General features: G+C 45.9%; 1 protein-coding gene across 2 annotated transcripts in view; it reads left to right on the plus strand.

Annotated features, from left to right (window-relative positions):
- Positions 1 to 17,835, plus strand: part of LOC142576334 (spliceosome associated factor 3, U4/U6 recycling protein-like) — a 101,692-nt gene that overhangs the window by 55,167 nt on the left and 28,690 nt on the right. For both annotated transcript variants that reach the window (XM_075686425.1, XM_075686426.1), the window contains exons 15-16: positions 9,877 to 10,107; positions 12,059 to 12,158. In XM_075686425.1, the coding sequence (XP_075542540.1) occupies positions 9,877 to 10,107; positions 12,059 to 12,158 (331 nt within the window). The remainder of the gene's footprint in view (positions 1 to 9,876; positions 10,108 to 12,058; positions 12,159 to 17,835) is intronic.

Here is a 17,835-nt window from a genome sequence, read left to right on the forward strand (position 1 = left end):
GCTTGGCTTTAGTATGGGCTGTTGCCAAATTCCGGCCATATTTGTACGGCCACACGTTTTCGGTCGTCACAGACCACCATGCCCTCTGCTGGCTGTCTTCCCACTGGGACACCACAGGACGGCTTGGTCGCTGGGCTTTGCGGCTCCAGGAATTTTCATTTGTTGTCAACTATAAGTCTGGACGTCTGTATAAGGACGCTGACTGCCTCTCGCATCACCCCGTTGATCCTGCCGATCCTGTTGCGCGTGATCCAGTGACCTGCGTGATGGCTTTGACTGACACGACCGACATGCACGCTGAACAACATGATGCATCTTAGCAGTCCATCATCACCGGAACGTTATCTAGTGAGGCGAGTCTAGCAGGGCTATTGGAGGAATTAGAGGGCAGTAAATGGGATATAATAGGGCTCAGTGAAGTTAGGAGGCCAAAAGAAGCATATACAGTGCTAAATAGCGGGCACGTCCTGTGCTACCGGGGCTTAGGGGAGAGAAGAGAACTAGGAGTCGGATTCCTGGTTATTAAGAATATAGCTGGTAACATACAGGAATTCTATAGCATTAACGAGAGGGTGGCAGGTCTTGTTGTGAAACTTAATAAGAGGTACAAAATGAACATTGTACAGATCTACGCCCCTACATCCAGTCATGATGACCAGGAAGTCGAAAGCTTCTATGAAGACGTGGAATCGGCGATGGGCAGAGTGAAAACTAAATACACTATACTAATGGGCGACTTTAATGCCAAGGTAGGCAAGAAGCAGGCTGGAGACAAGGCAGTGGGTGAATATGGCATAGGCACTAGGAATAGCAGGGGAGAGTTATTAGTAGAGTTTGCGGAACAGAATAATATGAGGATAATGAATACCTTCTTCCGCAAGCGGGATAGTCGAAAGTGGACGTGGAGGAGCCCGAACGGCGAGACTAGAAATGAAATAGACTTCATACTCTGCGCTAACCCTGGCATCATACAAGATGTGGACGTGCTCGGCAAGGTGCGCTGCAGTGACCACAGGATGGTAAGAACTCGAATTAGCCTAGACCTGAGGAGGGAACGGATGAAACTGGTACATAAGAAGCCGATCAATGAGTTAGCGGTAAGAGGGAAAATAGAGGAATTCCAGATCAAGCTACAGAACAGGTATTCAGCTTTAACTCAGGAAGAGGACCTTAGTGTTGAAGCAATAAACGACAATCTTGTGGGCATCATTAAGGAGTGTGCAATGGAAGTCGGTGGTAACTCCGTTAGGCAGGATACCAGCAAACTATCGCAGGAGACGAAAGATCTGATCAAGAAACGCCAATGTATGAAAGCATCTAACCCTACAGCTAGAATAGAACTTGCAGAACTTTCTAAGTTAATCAACAAGCGTAAGACAGCTGACATAAGGAAGTATAATATGGATAGAATTGAACATGCTCTCAGGAACGGAGGAAGCCTAAAAACAGTGAAGAAGAAACTAGGAATTGGCAAGAATCAGATGTATGCGTTAAGAGACAAAGCCGGCAATATCATTACTAATATGGATGAGATAGTTCAAGTGGCTGAGGAGTCCTATAGAGATTTATACAGTACCAGTGGCATCCACGACGATAATGGAAGAGAAAATAGTCTAGAGGAATTCGAAATCCCGAAGGTAACGCCGGAAGAAATAAAGAAAGCCTTAGGAGACATGCAAAGGGGGAAGGCAGCTGGGGAGGATCAGGTAACAGCAGATTTGTTGAAGGATGGTGGACAGATTGTTCTAGAGAAACTGGCCACCCTGTATACGCAATGCCTCATGACCTCGAGCGTACCAGAATCTTGGAAGAACGCTAACATAATCCTAATCCATAAGAAAGGGGACGCCAAAGACTTGAAAAATTATAGACCGATCAGCTTACTGTCCGTTGCCTACAAAGTATTTACTAAGGTAATTGCAAATAGAATCAGGAACACCTTAGACTTCTGTCAACCAAAGGACCAGGCAGGATTCCGTAAAGGCTACTCAACAATAGACCATATTCACACTATCAATCAAGTGATAGAGAAATGTGCAGAATATAACCAACCCTTATATATAGCTTTCATTGATTACGAGAAAGTGTTTGATTCAGTCGAAACCTCAGCAGTCATGGAGGCATTACGGAATCAGGGTGTAGATGAGCCATATGTAAAAATACTGGAAGATATCTATAGCGGCTCCACAGCCACCGTAGTCCTCCATAAAGCAAGCAACAAAATCCCAATAAAGAAAGGCGTCAGGCAGGGAGATACGATATCTCCAATGCTATTCACAGCGTGTTTACAGGAGGTATTCAGAGACCTGGATTGGGAAGAATTGGGGATAAAAGTTAATGGAGAATACCTTAGTAACTTGCGATTCGCTGATGATATTGCCTTGCTTAGTAACTCAGGGGACCAATTGCAATGCATGCTCACTGACCTGGAGAGGCAAAGCAGAAGAGTGGGTCTAAAAATTAATCTGCAGAAAACTAAAGTAATGCTTAACAGTCTCGGGAGAGAACAGCAATTTACAATAGGCAGCGAGGCACTGGAAGTCGTAAGGGAATACATCTACTTAGGGCAGGTAGTGACGGCGGATCCGGATCATGAGACGGAAATAATCAGAAGAATGAGAATGGGCTGGGGTGCGTTTGGCAGGCATTCCCAAATCATGAACAGCAGGTTGCCATTATCCCTCAAGAGAAAAGTATATAATAGCTGTGTCTTACCAGTACTCACCTACGGGGCAGAAACCTGGAGGCTTACTAAAAGGGTTCTACTCAAATTGAGGACGACACAACCAGCTATGGAAAGAAGAATGATAGGTGTAACGTTAAGGGATAAGAAAAGAGCAGATTGGGTGAGGGAACAAACGCGAGTTAATGACATCTTAGTTGAAATCAAGAAAAAGAAATGGGCATGGGCAGGACATGTAATGAGGAGGGAAGATAACCGATGGTCATTAAGGGTTACGGACTGGATCCCAAGGGAAGGGAAGCGTAGCAGGGGGCGGCAGAAAGTTAGGTGGGCGGATGAGATTAAGAAGTTTGCAGGGATGGCATGGCCACAATTAGTACATGATCGGGGTTGTTGGAGAAGTATGGGAGAGGCCTTTACCCTGCAGTGGGCGTAACCAGGCTGATGATGATGATGATGATGATGATCGCCGGAGTGCAATCTGGCAGCACTGATGGCATGTGCCGCGTGTTCGTGCTGCATGGCGGCATCCTCTACCGCTGTAATATCAACCCTGACGGCCCTGAGTTGCTCCTTGTCCTTCCGCGTCATCGGCGATCCATCACTATTGTACAACTTCACGAGGCACTGACGGCGGGACACCTTGGAGTTTTGCATACATATGACCACTTACAATGCCGGTTCCTCTGGCCAGGCCTCTACCGCTCTGTGCGTCGTTATGTCGCAACTTGTGAATTGTGTCAGCGCCAGAAGAAATTTCCCCTGCCACCTGTTGGCCGACTTGATCCAATTGAGGTTCCCTCTGAACCATTCTTTCACGTAGGCTTTGACCAGCTTGGCTCTTTTCTGATGACGACTAGAGGGAATAAGTGGATCACTGTCGCTTCTGATTACGCGACACGGTATGCGGTAACAAAGGCGTTGCCGACTAGTTGCACAACTGATTTTTCTCCTTCACGACGTCATTCTCCAGCACGGTGCACCTCGACAGTTACTTACAGACCGCGGCTGCTCGTTCTTGTCTCGAGTTGTGGACAACCTCCTCCGCTCTTGTACCACTGAGCACAAGTTGTCCACCGCCTACCGCCTACAAACAAACGGTCTTAGGAACATGTCAACCGAACATTCACAAAAATGCTGTCGATGTACGTTTCCAACGATCACCGCGACTGGGACGCCACGCTGGCCTACGTGACATTCGCATATAATTCGTCCTGACATGACACCGCAGGATATTCACCCTTGCATCTTTTGTGTGGTCGCGACCCCACTTTGCCCTTTGGCACCATCCTACCTTCTGTGCCCCGCATTGCCACTGAGTACGTTCGTGAAGTCATCGATCGCGCTCACATGGCGCGTCAAGTCGCCCGATCTCACTTATTAGCTTCACAGTATCAGCAAAAAGAGCGTTACGACTGGTGCCATCGTGATGTTCAGTTCGCCCCAGGTGCTTGGGTGCTGCTTTGGTCACCATGTCCCAACGACGGTCACCAACGACGTCAACTACGAGATCGTACCGTTACAGCTTCATCCATCCTCAAGTCCGCTGCCTGTTGACCTCGTTCATGTTTCGCGGCTGAAGCCATACTTCGCTCGCAGTTCTTCACCTACCATGCGCCGAGACGGCGCTTCACCACCCGGGGGTCCTGTTACAGAAAGATGAAAGAAGAGAGAGAGGAAGGAGAAGATCGCGAGATGCTGGCTGCTACATGTTGTTAGTAGTCAGCCATTTTAACCCCATTCACTCTGCTTGTATATACATTGTAAATACAGTCTTGTAAATACTCCCAACATCCCCGTAACAGTATTATTGCCTTTTACTGCATTATATGCCCAATGGTGGGCACAACTTTCAATATGCAAGAAAGACTACTTCTTCGTGGCCACGTATGCAATTAAATTTTAAGAAAACAACAGTAACAGAATGTTCGGCAGGTGCAGCAAGCGACTTCTTAGCACCTGATGCCAGAGCACTTATGATAGCCTCCTTCCGTTTCAACCTGATGGTCTCTCACTTCCGCCTTTCACTTTGCTTGGTCACAGTGTCATGAAACCCGTTAAACAGCTGCACGGACAAAGAAAACAGCTAGCATGCTGCGATATAAACGAAGTCTGTCGTGTTCAAGCAGTATATGGCACACAGCATGGCGTGCTGACTATGCAGCTGGGACAGTATTCTCGGGCGACCTCCATGACTTTTGGAGACGCTTTCACTTTCGCGAGACTTTATGAACTTATGGAAGTATACAGCCGAAAGAGCTTGGCACAGTGCCAGAAACACTGTCAGCTGCATAAACAGACACATTCAGCTCGTGAAAATGAGACCGTGAAACTATGTAATCCACGGCCCTCTCCTGGCCTCGCAGGTCCCACTTTGTAAAAGCACCGGCTTGGCTGGCTGGCTTGTGACCCCTGAGATCGCACGAACGCTATCTCGGAGGTCATGCCTAGCTGCGCAGAACTCCGCAGTAGGAGAGGGAAGTTGAGGTACTAGTTTTTTGCACACTGTGTTCAAGCAGCACCATCAATATCTGGCGTGGCGCTGCTAGGCTAGCTGAACTTGGCCCCTGAGATAGCGATCTCGGAGGGCATGCCTGTACGCCTCGCTTTGCCAGCTTTGCACTGCAGTGAGCGACAGGTGCAATAAGGAAAAGTGCTGCTTGTACATGGCTACTGTGCTCACGGTGGTGATAAAGACCAGTGTTGCTCGACAGCATGTTCGGCATGAAAATTTTGAACTGTCACATCAAATGAATGCTGAACCCGGCGTAAAGTGGTGTGCTCGGTGCACAATGCTTCTTTTTTTCGGTTTTGAAGACTAACCTAGTTTGATATGTCCATTGGCAAGTCAATTTTACTTTGTTAAAATTAGTTTTTATATATATGAATCTCTGTGGGGACTACAAGGGTAATCCGACTTTTTCACTTTCCTGTGCTGCCCTCTGCCATACACCGCTGGAAATGTTTTGGAAGGGTGCTGGGGCCGGTTCATTTGTGTACCTGCACCCATGTTGAGTGCGCGTTGGTTGTGCAATTCGTGAATCGCAAATCATTATTAATATCTTCTCCGGGACTGCACGTCATTCCTGGAAGACATGTAGCACTCACCCACTACTGGGTGAGCAGGCCTGAGTGCACTTTTGTGCAAACAGTGTGGCTGATAAAGGACCGCTGAGTTCTGTGTGCCGACACGGCTGCCTGGGAGTTTGTTGTCAGTGATTTCTGCACTTGGAGCTTGCTTTTTGTATTCTTTTCACACATCGTTTAGATGTTTCGCATATTCAAGAATTCTTCGAGCGGAATCTTCCACATCGGATTTAACAAAGCGGTGCACTTGTTTACATCGACATCTACAGCCACAGATTGTTGTTAGCGTCAACTATTGTGGAAAAGATGCATCACTGATATTAAATAATGTCAAAACGTAGCAAACCATACATATCTGTGCATATGTACCGTGTTGTTCCACCCTGAGACGAGTAAATATGAGTGGCTGAGCCACTTAAACAATGGCAACTATGATTGAGATACATATATTACAGGCTGTTAATTTATTACTGATTTTATCTTTTCTTTAACTCCCATCATACTTAGTTTGCGGGTGCTATAAAGCATTATTAGATAACCTGTGCTCGCATAAGTGCTCATACATAGGCCGTGTTGTTTTCTTGCGAAAACACAGATGCCATCACTGACACCGTTGGTATAACTGAGCGAGACGGTTGTTTATGCAGCTGTAAACTGAATGCAAACTCTTCTGTTTCCCGTTTGACACAGAGCTAAACAGTGAATCTCTGGAATTCAGAAATTTGTCAGTATAACAACACGCACAGACCCTCTCATCTACGTGACGGATGCAACCGGCAGCCTACGGGTACGGTGACGTACATACGTTGGTACAGCGCTGTGTCGCCACTTGCCGCTTATTGTGTACGCGCCGTGTGAAGTGAAGAGTTGTTGATTTCCAATTGCTAAGGCCAGAGCTCAACTATAAGAGCAGTTTCCTTCGTTCTAACTGCTTATGTTTCACTTAAGGTCCGCCGATAGCAGCTGCATAAACTCGACAGTATCAACATTGGCTCCAACTTCATATGCGTGGCTTGAGAGAGTTGAAGCTTTTGCTTTTCAACTGGGTAAGGGTGTTTGACTCGTTTTGAGCATGATTAATTATATGTACAAGTGCAGACGCTGTCGCTATTGTGTTGTCGGTTCGACGGCCAATCGCGCGAGGTTTGGTCGAATGGTAGTCAGCAGGCTGATTTTGTTGGTGGCATCGACAAGAAAGCCCGTCGCAGCACGACAACTCGTGCTCGTCAGTTGCGTTGCATATTTAGGCATCGTTGTTGGCCTGGTATGATGGTCTCGGTGACGCACTATGCTGAATAGTCAGTCAATCATTGGCATGAGTGTCTTGTCAGTCTCATATCGACCCAGTGTTACCATGCCTTAAACGTATGTGTGAAGTCAAGCATACTCTGCCACCATCAGCAAGTGAGGGCCCACGCTGCAAGAAGACTTCGTCAGCAATGTGATGTTTTAAGTGCCCCAAATGTAACGCATGGATTTTGCATTAAATTTGCTAGCCATCAATGAAAGGCTGCAACTACATGGCTCACGGTGTAGTCTGGACCACTCGGACGAAGCCCTGGCCACTTTGTGTTTCTATGTGGAGTTCCAGTCTTAACGCTGTGCACGTTTTCGGGACCGCACCGACGTCGAGCTACTAGTGGAGTTTGAACATGGTACAGGGCACGAGTGTTTGCAACAGCACGCGTCCGAGCACATTTTGGGGGGGGGGGGTGCACTTCCCGGCACACGGCCATGCGCGACCCTTCTAAAGCATATTGCTACTAATCCGCTAGGGCAGGGCACACGCACCGTCACCATGAAAAAGGCGGATTGCATTAACTTCCTTATGCAATGGAAACTTGATATAACAAAGCTGCACTTGCAGCGAAAGACTTCATTAAATCGCAAATTTCGTTTATCCGAGGTTTGAAAGTTGCAGCATTAAAAGCAATTTCACAAATTCCCAGAGCATTCCTAGTGGACAGCATCTTGTTAGTAAGCACTTATAAACAAATTTCAGGAAGGTCGGCCCATGATAGCATGGTTATGAGCGCCAGCTTATGCAGTGCAGATTGCACTGGCAGTATCACAGTGTCCAAGACTTGCGTCTTGCGTCGCGCGTCGCCGGACGCCGTGGCTGACCGTGCTTAGTGCTCGCAACCGGTGCCCACAAATTAAATGCAAAATTGTAAAAAGATACGGGTATTCGTCCTGAGCAAAAAATGAAAGAAAGACAAGAAAAGAAAAGTTGCAGTTTCGCCAGAAAGGCAAAGCATTGATGACAATAGTAAAGATACAACTACACAAGGTAAGGATCGTAGCTTTATCGGCGTCGCGGGTTCTCAGGCAAACATTAACAGATCTCACTCGATGACCACTAACTCGCAGTCACAACGCACATGAGCGCTTTACACCATGTCTTGGAAAGTTCAAATTATGCGATAGTGAGCACTAGACAAGGAACAACAAAGTGCATGTGAAGGCACCAACCATTTCGACTGTCCATGCATGTTAGTCACTGCTACCATTTCGTGTGCTACTGCTACTATTGGTGCTTCAAAATTAGTTATAAATTTTTTAAATTGCCGGTGGCAGACAGCATAATTTTAATGCTTGAGCTGCATCCTGCTCAAAGAGGGGGGACATTGAAAAGAGGTGCAAGAAATTGAAATGCGTAGATTGTATGCAGGAGAAGAGGAGATGCATGCATTCTCCCCCCCCCCCCCATTGTCTGCTTGACCACGTTACTGTGCGTTCACTCCCTCCCCATCCGTGTTGCGCAGAAGGCATCATCAGGTCTCGCGTTTCTCCGAGCGCTGCGAGCTGCCATGCGCCCCGCTGCCTGTGCAAGTAGTTTACCAAGGCGACAAATAGTGCAGCAGTGTTTCCTGCCTACCAGCGCATGTACCTCCCTGCCGGCCCGTGCGTACCGGCGTGTGCGTACTGGCGCATGTGTACCGGCACCTGCATATCGGCAGTTTTGCCACTCATACTTTTCATGCAGAAAGACGTTCCAAAATAACTTTTGCCTCAGCCAACATTTTTATAGTTTTTTGTAAGATGAACTAGCCATACAGTCTCGCAAGTTCACGCTTGAGGTGGCTGAAAACTTCGTTAAGTCAAAACTGTGTCACGAAATTACTTTGTGAAATCGTGAAAGAAAATACACGGTTTTCAATGCAGCTAAGATCAGGAAATGAAAATATAGTTTGTTACACCATGAATTTCGTTACATTGAGGTTCATTATATTGAGGTTCGACTGAATCCATTATTTCGTAATATCCCGTTTCGTTATAACAACATTCGAGTGTACTTCACTGCATCCTTCAGAGGTCAGCATCCAAAGATGCTATCCACGTTCCAAGCTCAAGTAGGGCTCTGCATGTGACTCAGCCTGCCCAACAAAAGAATGCGATGGCCAGGCTGGTGCCTGAGTCAAGATCAAGTTAGGCTATGCGAACCTAGTTCACGGGCAGGGCTGTCTATGGGCTTTTCGGGCAGATCCAGCCTGTGCACAACTGTTTACTGACCCGCTGTGGTTGCTTAAGCGGCTGTGGCGTCCTGCTGCTGAGCTAGATCGATCTAGCTCAGGAGCACATGGGCTCGATCTTGGCAGCAGCGGCCCCACTTTGGTGCGAGAGAAATGCAAAAATGCTTCTGTATCGTGCATTGGGTGCAAGAACCCCACGGGGTGAGAATAACTTGGGAGTCCCCCTGCCATGGCATTCCTCACAGCCATTTTGGGGATTTGGTTTGTAAAGTCCAAGAATTTCATTTGTAATTAACCACCTCTTCATCGACGAAAAGATGCAGTTTTATTGCTTCATTAGATAGCTATCAACTCTGTCTTTGCAGTATTGAGCATCACTTGCTCAGTTGTGAATCCTTGTATTACATTGTTCAACAGCGTCCTCCTCCCTTTATGTGTAAAGGTTTTTGTAGCAGTGATAACTTTCCAATTCTAAGAGTTTTCCTGCTTAGAACAGAAGAACTTTCAAGCACATTCTTGCATGCACAGCATCAAAAGATGCCACCATAACTTTTGTTCCAGTAGTCTGGTGAAATGGGGAGGCATGTACCATGGCTGACACTCTGTAATGCTATTGTTTATTGCTTTGACCAGGCAGCAGCACGAGAGGCAGCTCGGGAAGCAGAGCAGGAGGCCCAGAAGAAGATCCACCGAGCCGAGAAGAAGGCTGAGAAGAAGGCCGAGAAGGCTGAGAAAAAGGCCGAAAGGAAGGCGGAACGGCATGCTGAAAAGCGACGAGAAGCTGAGGCTAAGGTTTTCCAGAGGGTGCCACCCGGCCAAGCCAAGAGGAAAGCACAGCCACCGGGGGAGCCTCCTGACACTCAGGTGCGAACCAGAGGCGGCAAGGGGTAGAGCGGTAGCACTTAAAGGGGCCCTGAACCACTTTTTATCGAAGCAGAGAAATGCATTTGAAGTTAAAATAGGCTATTTCAAAAATACATTGCTGCAAAAAGTACTTCAGTGTGCTCAGTAAAAGCAAAGTTATTTGCTTTGTGCACTATGGGGCTTGAGCGGGTGCGAGCACTCATATGCTCGAGTCTGGCCCTGCTATGTGGTGCGGACTGGCTTCGTCCTGCACCAGCTTGACTGATGGATAGTAGCCACATCCAGCTTGTGCATTTTGAAGCACTGTCAATATCTCAATATGAAGCGAAGTCTGCCAAGGCATCTAACCAAGAGCTGCCAGGCGTCAGTGCACACTGGCAAGCGTGCGTGTGGTCTGACCTTAAGTTTTGCGTGGTTATAGGCTAGTTGAGTGTTCAAAACTAGTCAAATTCAGCAAGACCCAATGGCTGTGACATTGATAAGCAAGGTGGCCAAAGTTTATTTCCTACATGGGTGGCCATGGCCGAGCGTGATCAGACGATAGTCGGCTTCTTCAGGAAGTATGTAACTAGTATTATCAAAATTCGAAAGCAGATTGTTGATTGCTTCAGCCGGCTTATTAAACTTCGACATTAAACATACACAGCAACAGTAGGAAGAAGTGCACTGATGCAAACACCCTTCTTGTTGATGTCAGCTATGGGCCAATAGCACCCACGTATGGGAATCTGCTATATTACGAAATGAAGCGTCCATAAAAACGGGAGGAGCAGGCTTCTGTTGAAAAGGTAGTGTTTGAGAGAAAGGTGACGTCATGCTCCACTTGCGAGCTCCACGCGCCAGGCCGGGCATGACTGCAAAACTTGGCTGAGATGTTCCCAGCAGGGTATGCTAGTCACGGACTATGTTTTTTCACCAAGACCGAGGGATGGTTCAGGACCGCACTAAGGGGTCCTAAAAATTCTTGTGAACATGACTTGAAAGAACTTGCTGAGGGCCTAAATAGTGCATACATGAAATAGCAAGGAACTGCAGACACGCACATATAACATGTATGTGGATATATATGTTATATATATGAACATATGTGGATAACATATATGTGGATACTGTGGGTAATACGGTAATCAGCATAGGTGTGTCCACAGAAATAGCAGGGGGAGGGGGGGGGTGCATTGCTTCTCTTAAGCCTGCTGAAATGAATCAATAAATCATCTTATTTCCACTTCCAAACAAAACAAAAGAATGTGGAGGGTATCGGAAAAAAAGCTCAGCTGAGCTTGACAAGGCCTTTGAGCCTTACACAGTTCATCAGCGTACTACTACCTACAAGCCTCCATATAAAATATGCAAAGATGAAAAATATTTGCACACATATGCATATATGTATATGAGCACAGATTTGCTGTTGTCTCATGGTTTCCGGTCTTCTGTGGAACTTATAGAGGACTAGGGCCAATGGCAGTTCACAAGAAGCAGTGTCACATGCCTTGGTAATGAGTAAAACCTTCCTGTTTCTTCATTTATAAGGAAGCATTCTTGAATAGTTCTGTTTGAGATGCTTGTCAACATTTCTGCTAGATGACATGAAGCCAAAGGAAAGTGAGCCGGTCAAGGCACCTAGTGGTGATCCTAACCCCCGTATTCAGAAATGCATCTTAACTTGAAGCGCATGCTTGACTTGATCTAAATGACGCCTGTCGTGAACGCATCAAAAGAAATGCAATGAGCGTCTTGGGGGCGTTCGCACCAGGCGTCATTTATATCAAGTCAAGCATGGGCTTCAAGTTAAGATGCATTTCTGAATACGAGGGTAAGGGTTGCAAGGTGGTGCGTTGTTTGGAGCTCTTAGCCTCACTAGCAGGTGCCTATGCTTGTCACTCTGTTCCAGTGATGGTGATTGACCCGTTGATTGGCTCCCTTCCACCTGACTTTTGTCGTACTCTTTCAGGAGCTGGAAACAGACAAAGATGGCTTCAAAGTGCCGTCGCTGCCTGCTGCCAAAGCCGTGGCAACAGCTGCAGAGGAACCGCCTTCTAAGAAACAAAAAAGTAGGTAGAACTTCTTTTCTACCTCAGTGGCTTTGGCTGCTTCCCATTGTGTACTGCTCTTAGGGAAAGGAGTTTCTGGACCATCAGTTTAACCCTTTGCAGTCGTGCCAGGCCTCAACCAGCACGTGAAAATATTAGTTTCGATCCGATGTTGGGTAGCTGGCCGACACGTGCGAGTGCTCGCATTTGCCGGTTATTTGAGTTGGTTAAGTCAGCTTTCAGTAACTGTTTCAGGTAATAATAAGTGCTTTTTGTGATATCTCCAGACAAGGACAGCACTTCTTTTTTCCTTTTCTCCTGCTTGAAGGGATTCTTGCATGATTTGTGGCATGAAGCACTGGCAGGATGAGATCATCAGAGGCCAACAAACAAAGACACCAAGGACAACACAGGAGAAATTACTTCTGCTTACTAATTGAAACAAAGAAATTATGAATTAATGGAATTGAAAGTGGATGAAAAAAAAATTGCCGTAGGTGTAGAACAATCCCACGTCTTCGCATTACGCGTGCGATTCTCTAACCAATTGAGCTACCATGACGCTGCTTCCCCATCCACTTTCTTGGGTATTTATATGTTACTACTAGAACTAACCTTGGGAGTGTTAACCAGCGCCACCACTCACAAATCTTGGCGACGAATGTGGAACATCCTTTCTGCCGCAAGAGTCACAAGTATGTGATCTTTCTGAGTGAAGGCAACTGGTTAATAAGCCCCAACCTGCTACCTGAAGGCATCAGTGTTGCCGGATTTGAGACCCTCGTTATGTAATGAACGAGAAAAAAGGTGGTTCAGGGTGTCTCCCGACCAGGAAAACCAGGAAAACTGGGAATTCTCACGGATTTTGAGTAGTCTGGAAAAACTCAGGGAAAACTCAGAGAATTTGTACCTGTATCAGGAAAAATTAGCTGCAATTTTGTTGAAAGGGTCGAAAGTCGTGGTAATGCTGGCTCGAGTAACAGGCAGCAATCATAATGAATCGTCTTTTACGCCCTGTCGAAGGCTGGAGTAGTTTCCAGTGTACAGTCAACGACCGAATTTCCGGATGCCCGATAATTTGGACGCCTTCGTGGCACCACCACGTACCCCATAGAGTCAGTGTATCAGAACGTCTGAAATTTTGGACGCAAGAACCCTTCGCCATTCGATTTCCCGGACTTTTTGCCGTGACCGCAGGTCCGAAACGGCATTAATCAAAGCCACCACTGCTGCCATTTTGATCACCTCGCCACCTCAAACCGGCACTCTCGCACGCAGATCTGCTGGCAGCCGTAGCCACCAATGCGGCAACACTAGACCCTATAGCTGCTTCGACGTTCACTATTAAGCTCCTTGCTGTTACGCGCCATGTTTTTCATTGAAAGGATTCGTTCCTGCCAGCAATGGTACCGACTGCACCTTTGTGGTCCTCGCGATTGGCTTAGAAGCTTGGAAAGCACTGTGCGTTGCATAATGCCGGTTCCTGAAAGTCAGCTTCGCCTTTTCACAAAAATGTTACTTGGTGAAGCATACGAAAAAGTATTGCAGTGAAGCATAACAGGAGTGGGAAGGGACTATTGCCACGGGACGCAGTATGTATTCCTTACTTATACACGCGTGCATCCAGTATCTCCTGTTACAGTACGAGCACCGATATGCCTAATACGTGTACCGACAGGCCTTCAGAACGTTTTCAAATGTGCCTGTGGCGGTTTGAGCCCCTTAAGGGCAGTAAATGACATGCATTTATTTTTTCCAACTGAATGAGTTTTTGGACGTTTCCGCGGCCCCTAGAGAGTTCTAAAAATCCGACTTGGACTGTGCAACTGACCAAGAAAATGCTTCAAATGGTCTGTGGGGTGAACGAGTGGCGGAAGGAGGACAAAAATAGAAAGAACCTACATATTGAGGAATGAACAGGAAAGGAAGCGTGCTGCCACCGTTTTGAAGGAGCTTGAGCTCAAATAAACAAAAGTGTTGGCTGATGCCGAGATGCAGGTGTCCCTCATCCAAACCAAAATAAACTCTTTAAATCAGTGAAACACAACACTGAGGCGTCGTATGCGGGCTGAGAGTATGTCAGGACAGTTGAGGTTGTCAATTATGAGCTGTTGGGAGAGAATCTCAATTGTGGCAAAGTCCAGGCCTGATACCACTGATCTTGCTATCAGTTGAAAGAAATAGCTCATATTCGAAAATATTTGCTTCTGTATGCATCTTCTTTTTATTCGTATTTGAGAATATCTAACTCGATTTGCAATTTTTTTTAAGACATTTTATTTGCTGTGCATTTTACTAACCCCTCCTTTCTATTCTCTTTTCGAATAACATAAACAGTACTCCTTAGTATTCAAACTGAATATAAGTCGTGTTTTAAAAAAAAAAAATTTCATACGCTTACTAGAGAGTGATAGCATCGGGCGATGTGGTTTCAGCCCGTCTTGACATAAAAAATAGTTGTGCGTCACTCAGGGAATTTGGCAAGGGGACTCGGGGAAAACCTGGGAAACTCAGAGAATTTGGAAATGTCAACTTGGTAGACACCCTGATATCCATTGCAGATAATCAGTTCATATGCTGCCAGCACATTTGGATGACCATTCACTGGCACCTCTGAAACTTGCAAATTTTTTTATGTATAGTAATATTTTCTTTGTAATTCTCATTCTGAAAATATAGTACCTGATTGGTTTCCAGTTAGAATCCTTTGTCATTTTTTTATTTTTTAAAAGGCTGTTTTTGCAGGCAGCTTTCCATCAATGCCTACCAGAACTTGTGTGTGGCGGTGAGAGTAGCACATCAAGCTAAACGAGCATGGCTCGTCATTGGCCATATTGGTACAACTTCCCATGATGAGTACAGCTTGGGATTGGGTGTTAAGGGCTCAACCTATGCCCTATGCACTGTACGCGGGCGTTTTTGCATTTTCCACCCATCGAAATGCTGCCGCCGCAGCCAGGCTTTGATCCTGCACCCTCGAGCTTAGCAGCATTATGCAGAAGCCCCTCTGCGACACTCATCATTTGCAAATGGTTGTCCCCAATTGTACAAGTCTGCACTAAGAAGCTTTGCCATGTGCGATTGTGCTGTGGATTGCTCTTCCTGATAACATCGCTGACAGTAACGACCCATTAACCTTGAGACAAAAGATCAGTGTAATATTTGGCTAGTACTTAGCTAAAAACAAGTATCTGTTTTAGTTTCGTTATTAACTTCGTTGTTGTGTACTTATGTAAGCCTTTGTGCTAAGATTGTTTGCTTTACTGTACACTGGAGAGCTAACAACTGTTAGTTTACCTACCTTTCTTTTTATCTTTATTTATTCCACATTCTTTGTTTATCATTTGATTCTCGTTCTGTTCATATTTATGTAACAAAAAACATGTTTTTGCTCCACAATTGTTATCTGTGCCACCTTCTGGAGCCTGTGAGGTATATGAAATAAATAAAAATAAACTTACTTTATGAGAATGTATTCTTATTCAAATGATCAAATTATTTGTGGCCTGCCGTGATCCTGTCTGAATTTTGTTCAGTTCAGCCCTGATTTTTACGAATTGCAATGGAACCAAGCCCTCCTGTGTACGGTGTGTGGGAAACGTGCATTTCTGGACACTCCGTGGTCATGCTCATCCGCCTTTCACTTGATCAACAAATGCCAACGAAAATTCCAGAACAAAAATTTTTAGATGATCTGGGCAACTTCTAGTAACTACATGTCATTCACAGCTGACAGTGTGGTTTAGTAAAAGCTCTGCCTACACTTCCTGACTTCAGTGTAGAAGGCAAAGTATTTTCATGAGGTGCAAAGGGTGAGGGTTAGGAATTTGAGGAGTGGACGGAAAGCAGCCAGGATTGGCACCAAATGTGGCAGACTGCTGCCACACACACACGCACACATGCACGTGCACAACACAGACAGGTAGACAGGATGAAGGTCAAGTGCCCTTTTGTGGACTTGTCATGTGCCTTGCGATGTGCTTGCACCTACATGCATCCTGTATTATAGGGCATTTCGTTTTTTCCGTCTTGTGTTCAGATGCTTGTGAAAGTCGTGTCAGAGAAACTGGTTGGGGAACATAAAGAATTGGGATTCGTAGTTGGTCATTTATGACCTGAAGAGGGCAGCGCACAAGTGGAGGAGGATGAGAAAGGATGTGCAACCTTTGTGATACGAAAGCTGCACCAACAAAGTACAATACGGACGCAAGAAGTAACTAAACGACACAAGCAGCGATGTTCAGTTCTTTCTTGTGTTGTGTTCTAATTTCTTGGGTTGTTCTCCTACGAACTCGCTCAGTTTTCCGTCTTATAGCACCAGGCACAATTTTGTGTCGGTTAGCGCCTGTGTTCATTGCATCCTTCCTTATTCCTCTCGTTCATCGTAGCCTTCAAGCCATGGCAGGTGAAGGCCACTGCATAGTTATCTTCCTTTAGGCACTCCTCCGAGGTTTTTCACCTTACAGGCACGGTTAGAATCTAGGGATCCAAAGGAACAGCTGGCATGGGCGCACTACCACTCACAGACAGAGCGCCAACAGCGTTTTGTGTGTTTTATGTTTTCATTTCGCATCTGGTCCAAGTTCAGAGATCGAACTGCTCGGGCAATTCAGTAGCCTTGGTATATTTCTTTCTGAGTGTAAGGTTGTAGGTTTGAGCCTCGATTGAAGTAGCCATGCAAGGCACAAGCCTGTGGTGCACTCTAGTGAATGCAAGGTGGTCAAATTTATCCTCAAACTTCCACTGTGGTGTTTCCCGTGGCCAGGCGTCACTTTGGGACGTCAAACACCTGACCAAAACCAAGGAATCAATTGCGGTGAGGAAGGTGGCAGCGGTCACTCTGCTCACTTTTCCATGTACGCGAAATGCCGTGTATGGAAATATCATGAACATCAGAGCTTTCATCTTTAGACATAATGTGAGTGATAAGAATGTAAGATGCACAAGCTGACTGGGCCAAATCAAACCCAACAGATCAAGGAACCTGGACAAGCAGCTCGGAAAACTGAAGAAGCAATAAAATACACAGTGCCCATCATTATGTACTATGTGTTGCTACATGAACATGATGCATGCAACACAAGTATTAGGTGCTTATGTATACTGCATAAACAAACTGAGGTACCAGGCACAGCTGGTACTTTACTATGATTCAAATCTCTCGGTTGAAAATGTAGATCCCTGGTGGGAAAATGTCCCTGTGCATTTGTACGCATCGCTCTTCATAGTCGGATATGTTATTTTACACAGGCACAGAATGGTATGCAGCGCTGCCTACAACGCCCACCCTATGTATGATGCTTATCCATTCTTTCCACAGAAAGCATGGATTCGCATAATCCACATACACACAGTATAAGCACTATAAGGAAGTGCACTCAGCCTTAAAAGTTACAATCGGATAATGACATATCCATTGCAGATAATCAGTTCATGTGCTGCCAGTACATTTGGATGACCATTCACTGGCACATCTGAAACTTGCAATTTTGCTTCCGGCTTTTCCTTGGCCAACCCTTCAAAATATGTCATCACTCGTGATGAAATGACCCCGTGATCAGATATGACCGCACCCATGTAACAGTGTTACAGAGCATGTAAAACGGTCAAGTAAAATGTACAAAAGAAGAAAAAAAATCAGCTACCAAAATATGCTCACAGCCATTGTGGAATCGCCGTGTGTTCCTACAGCCAAGTG

Source organism: Dermacentor variabilis, chromosome 3, assembly GCF_050947875.1.
Source record: "Dermacentor variabilis isolate Ectoservices chromosome 3, ASM5094787v1, whole genome shotgun sequence".
NCBI classification, from domain to species: domain Eukaryota; kingdom Metazoa; phylum Arthropoda; class Arachnida; order Ixodida; family Ixodidae; genus Dermacentor; species Dermacentor variabilis.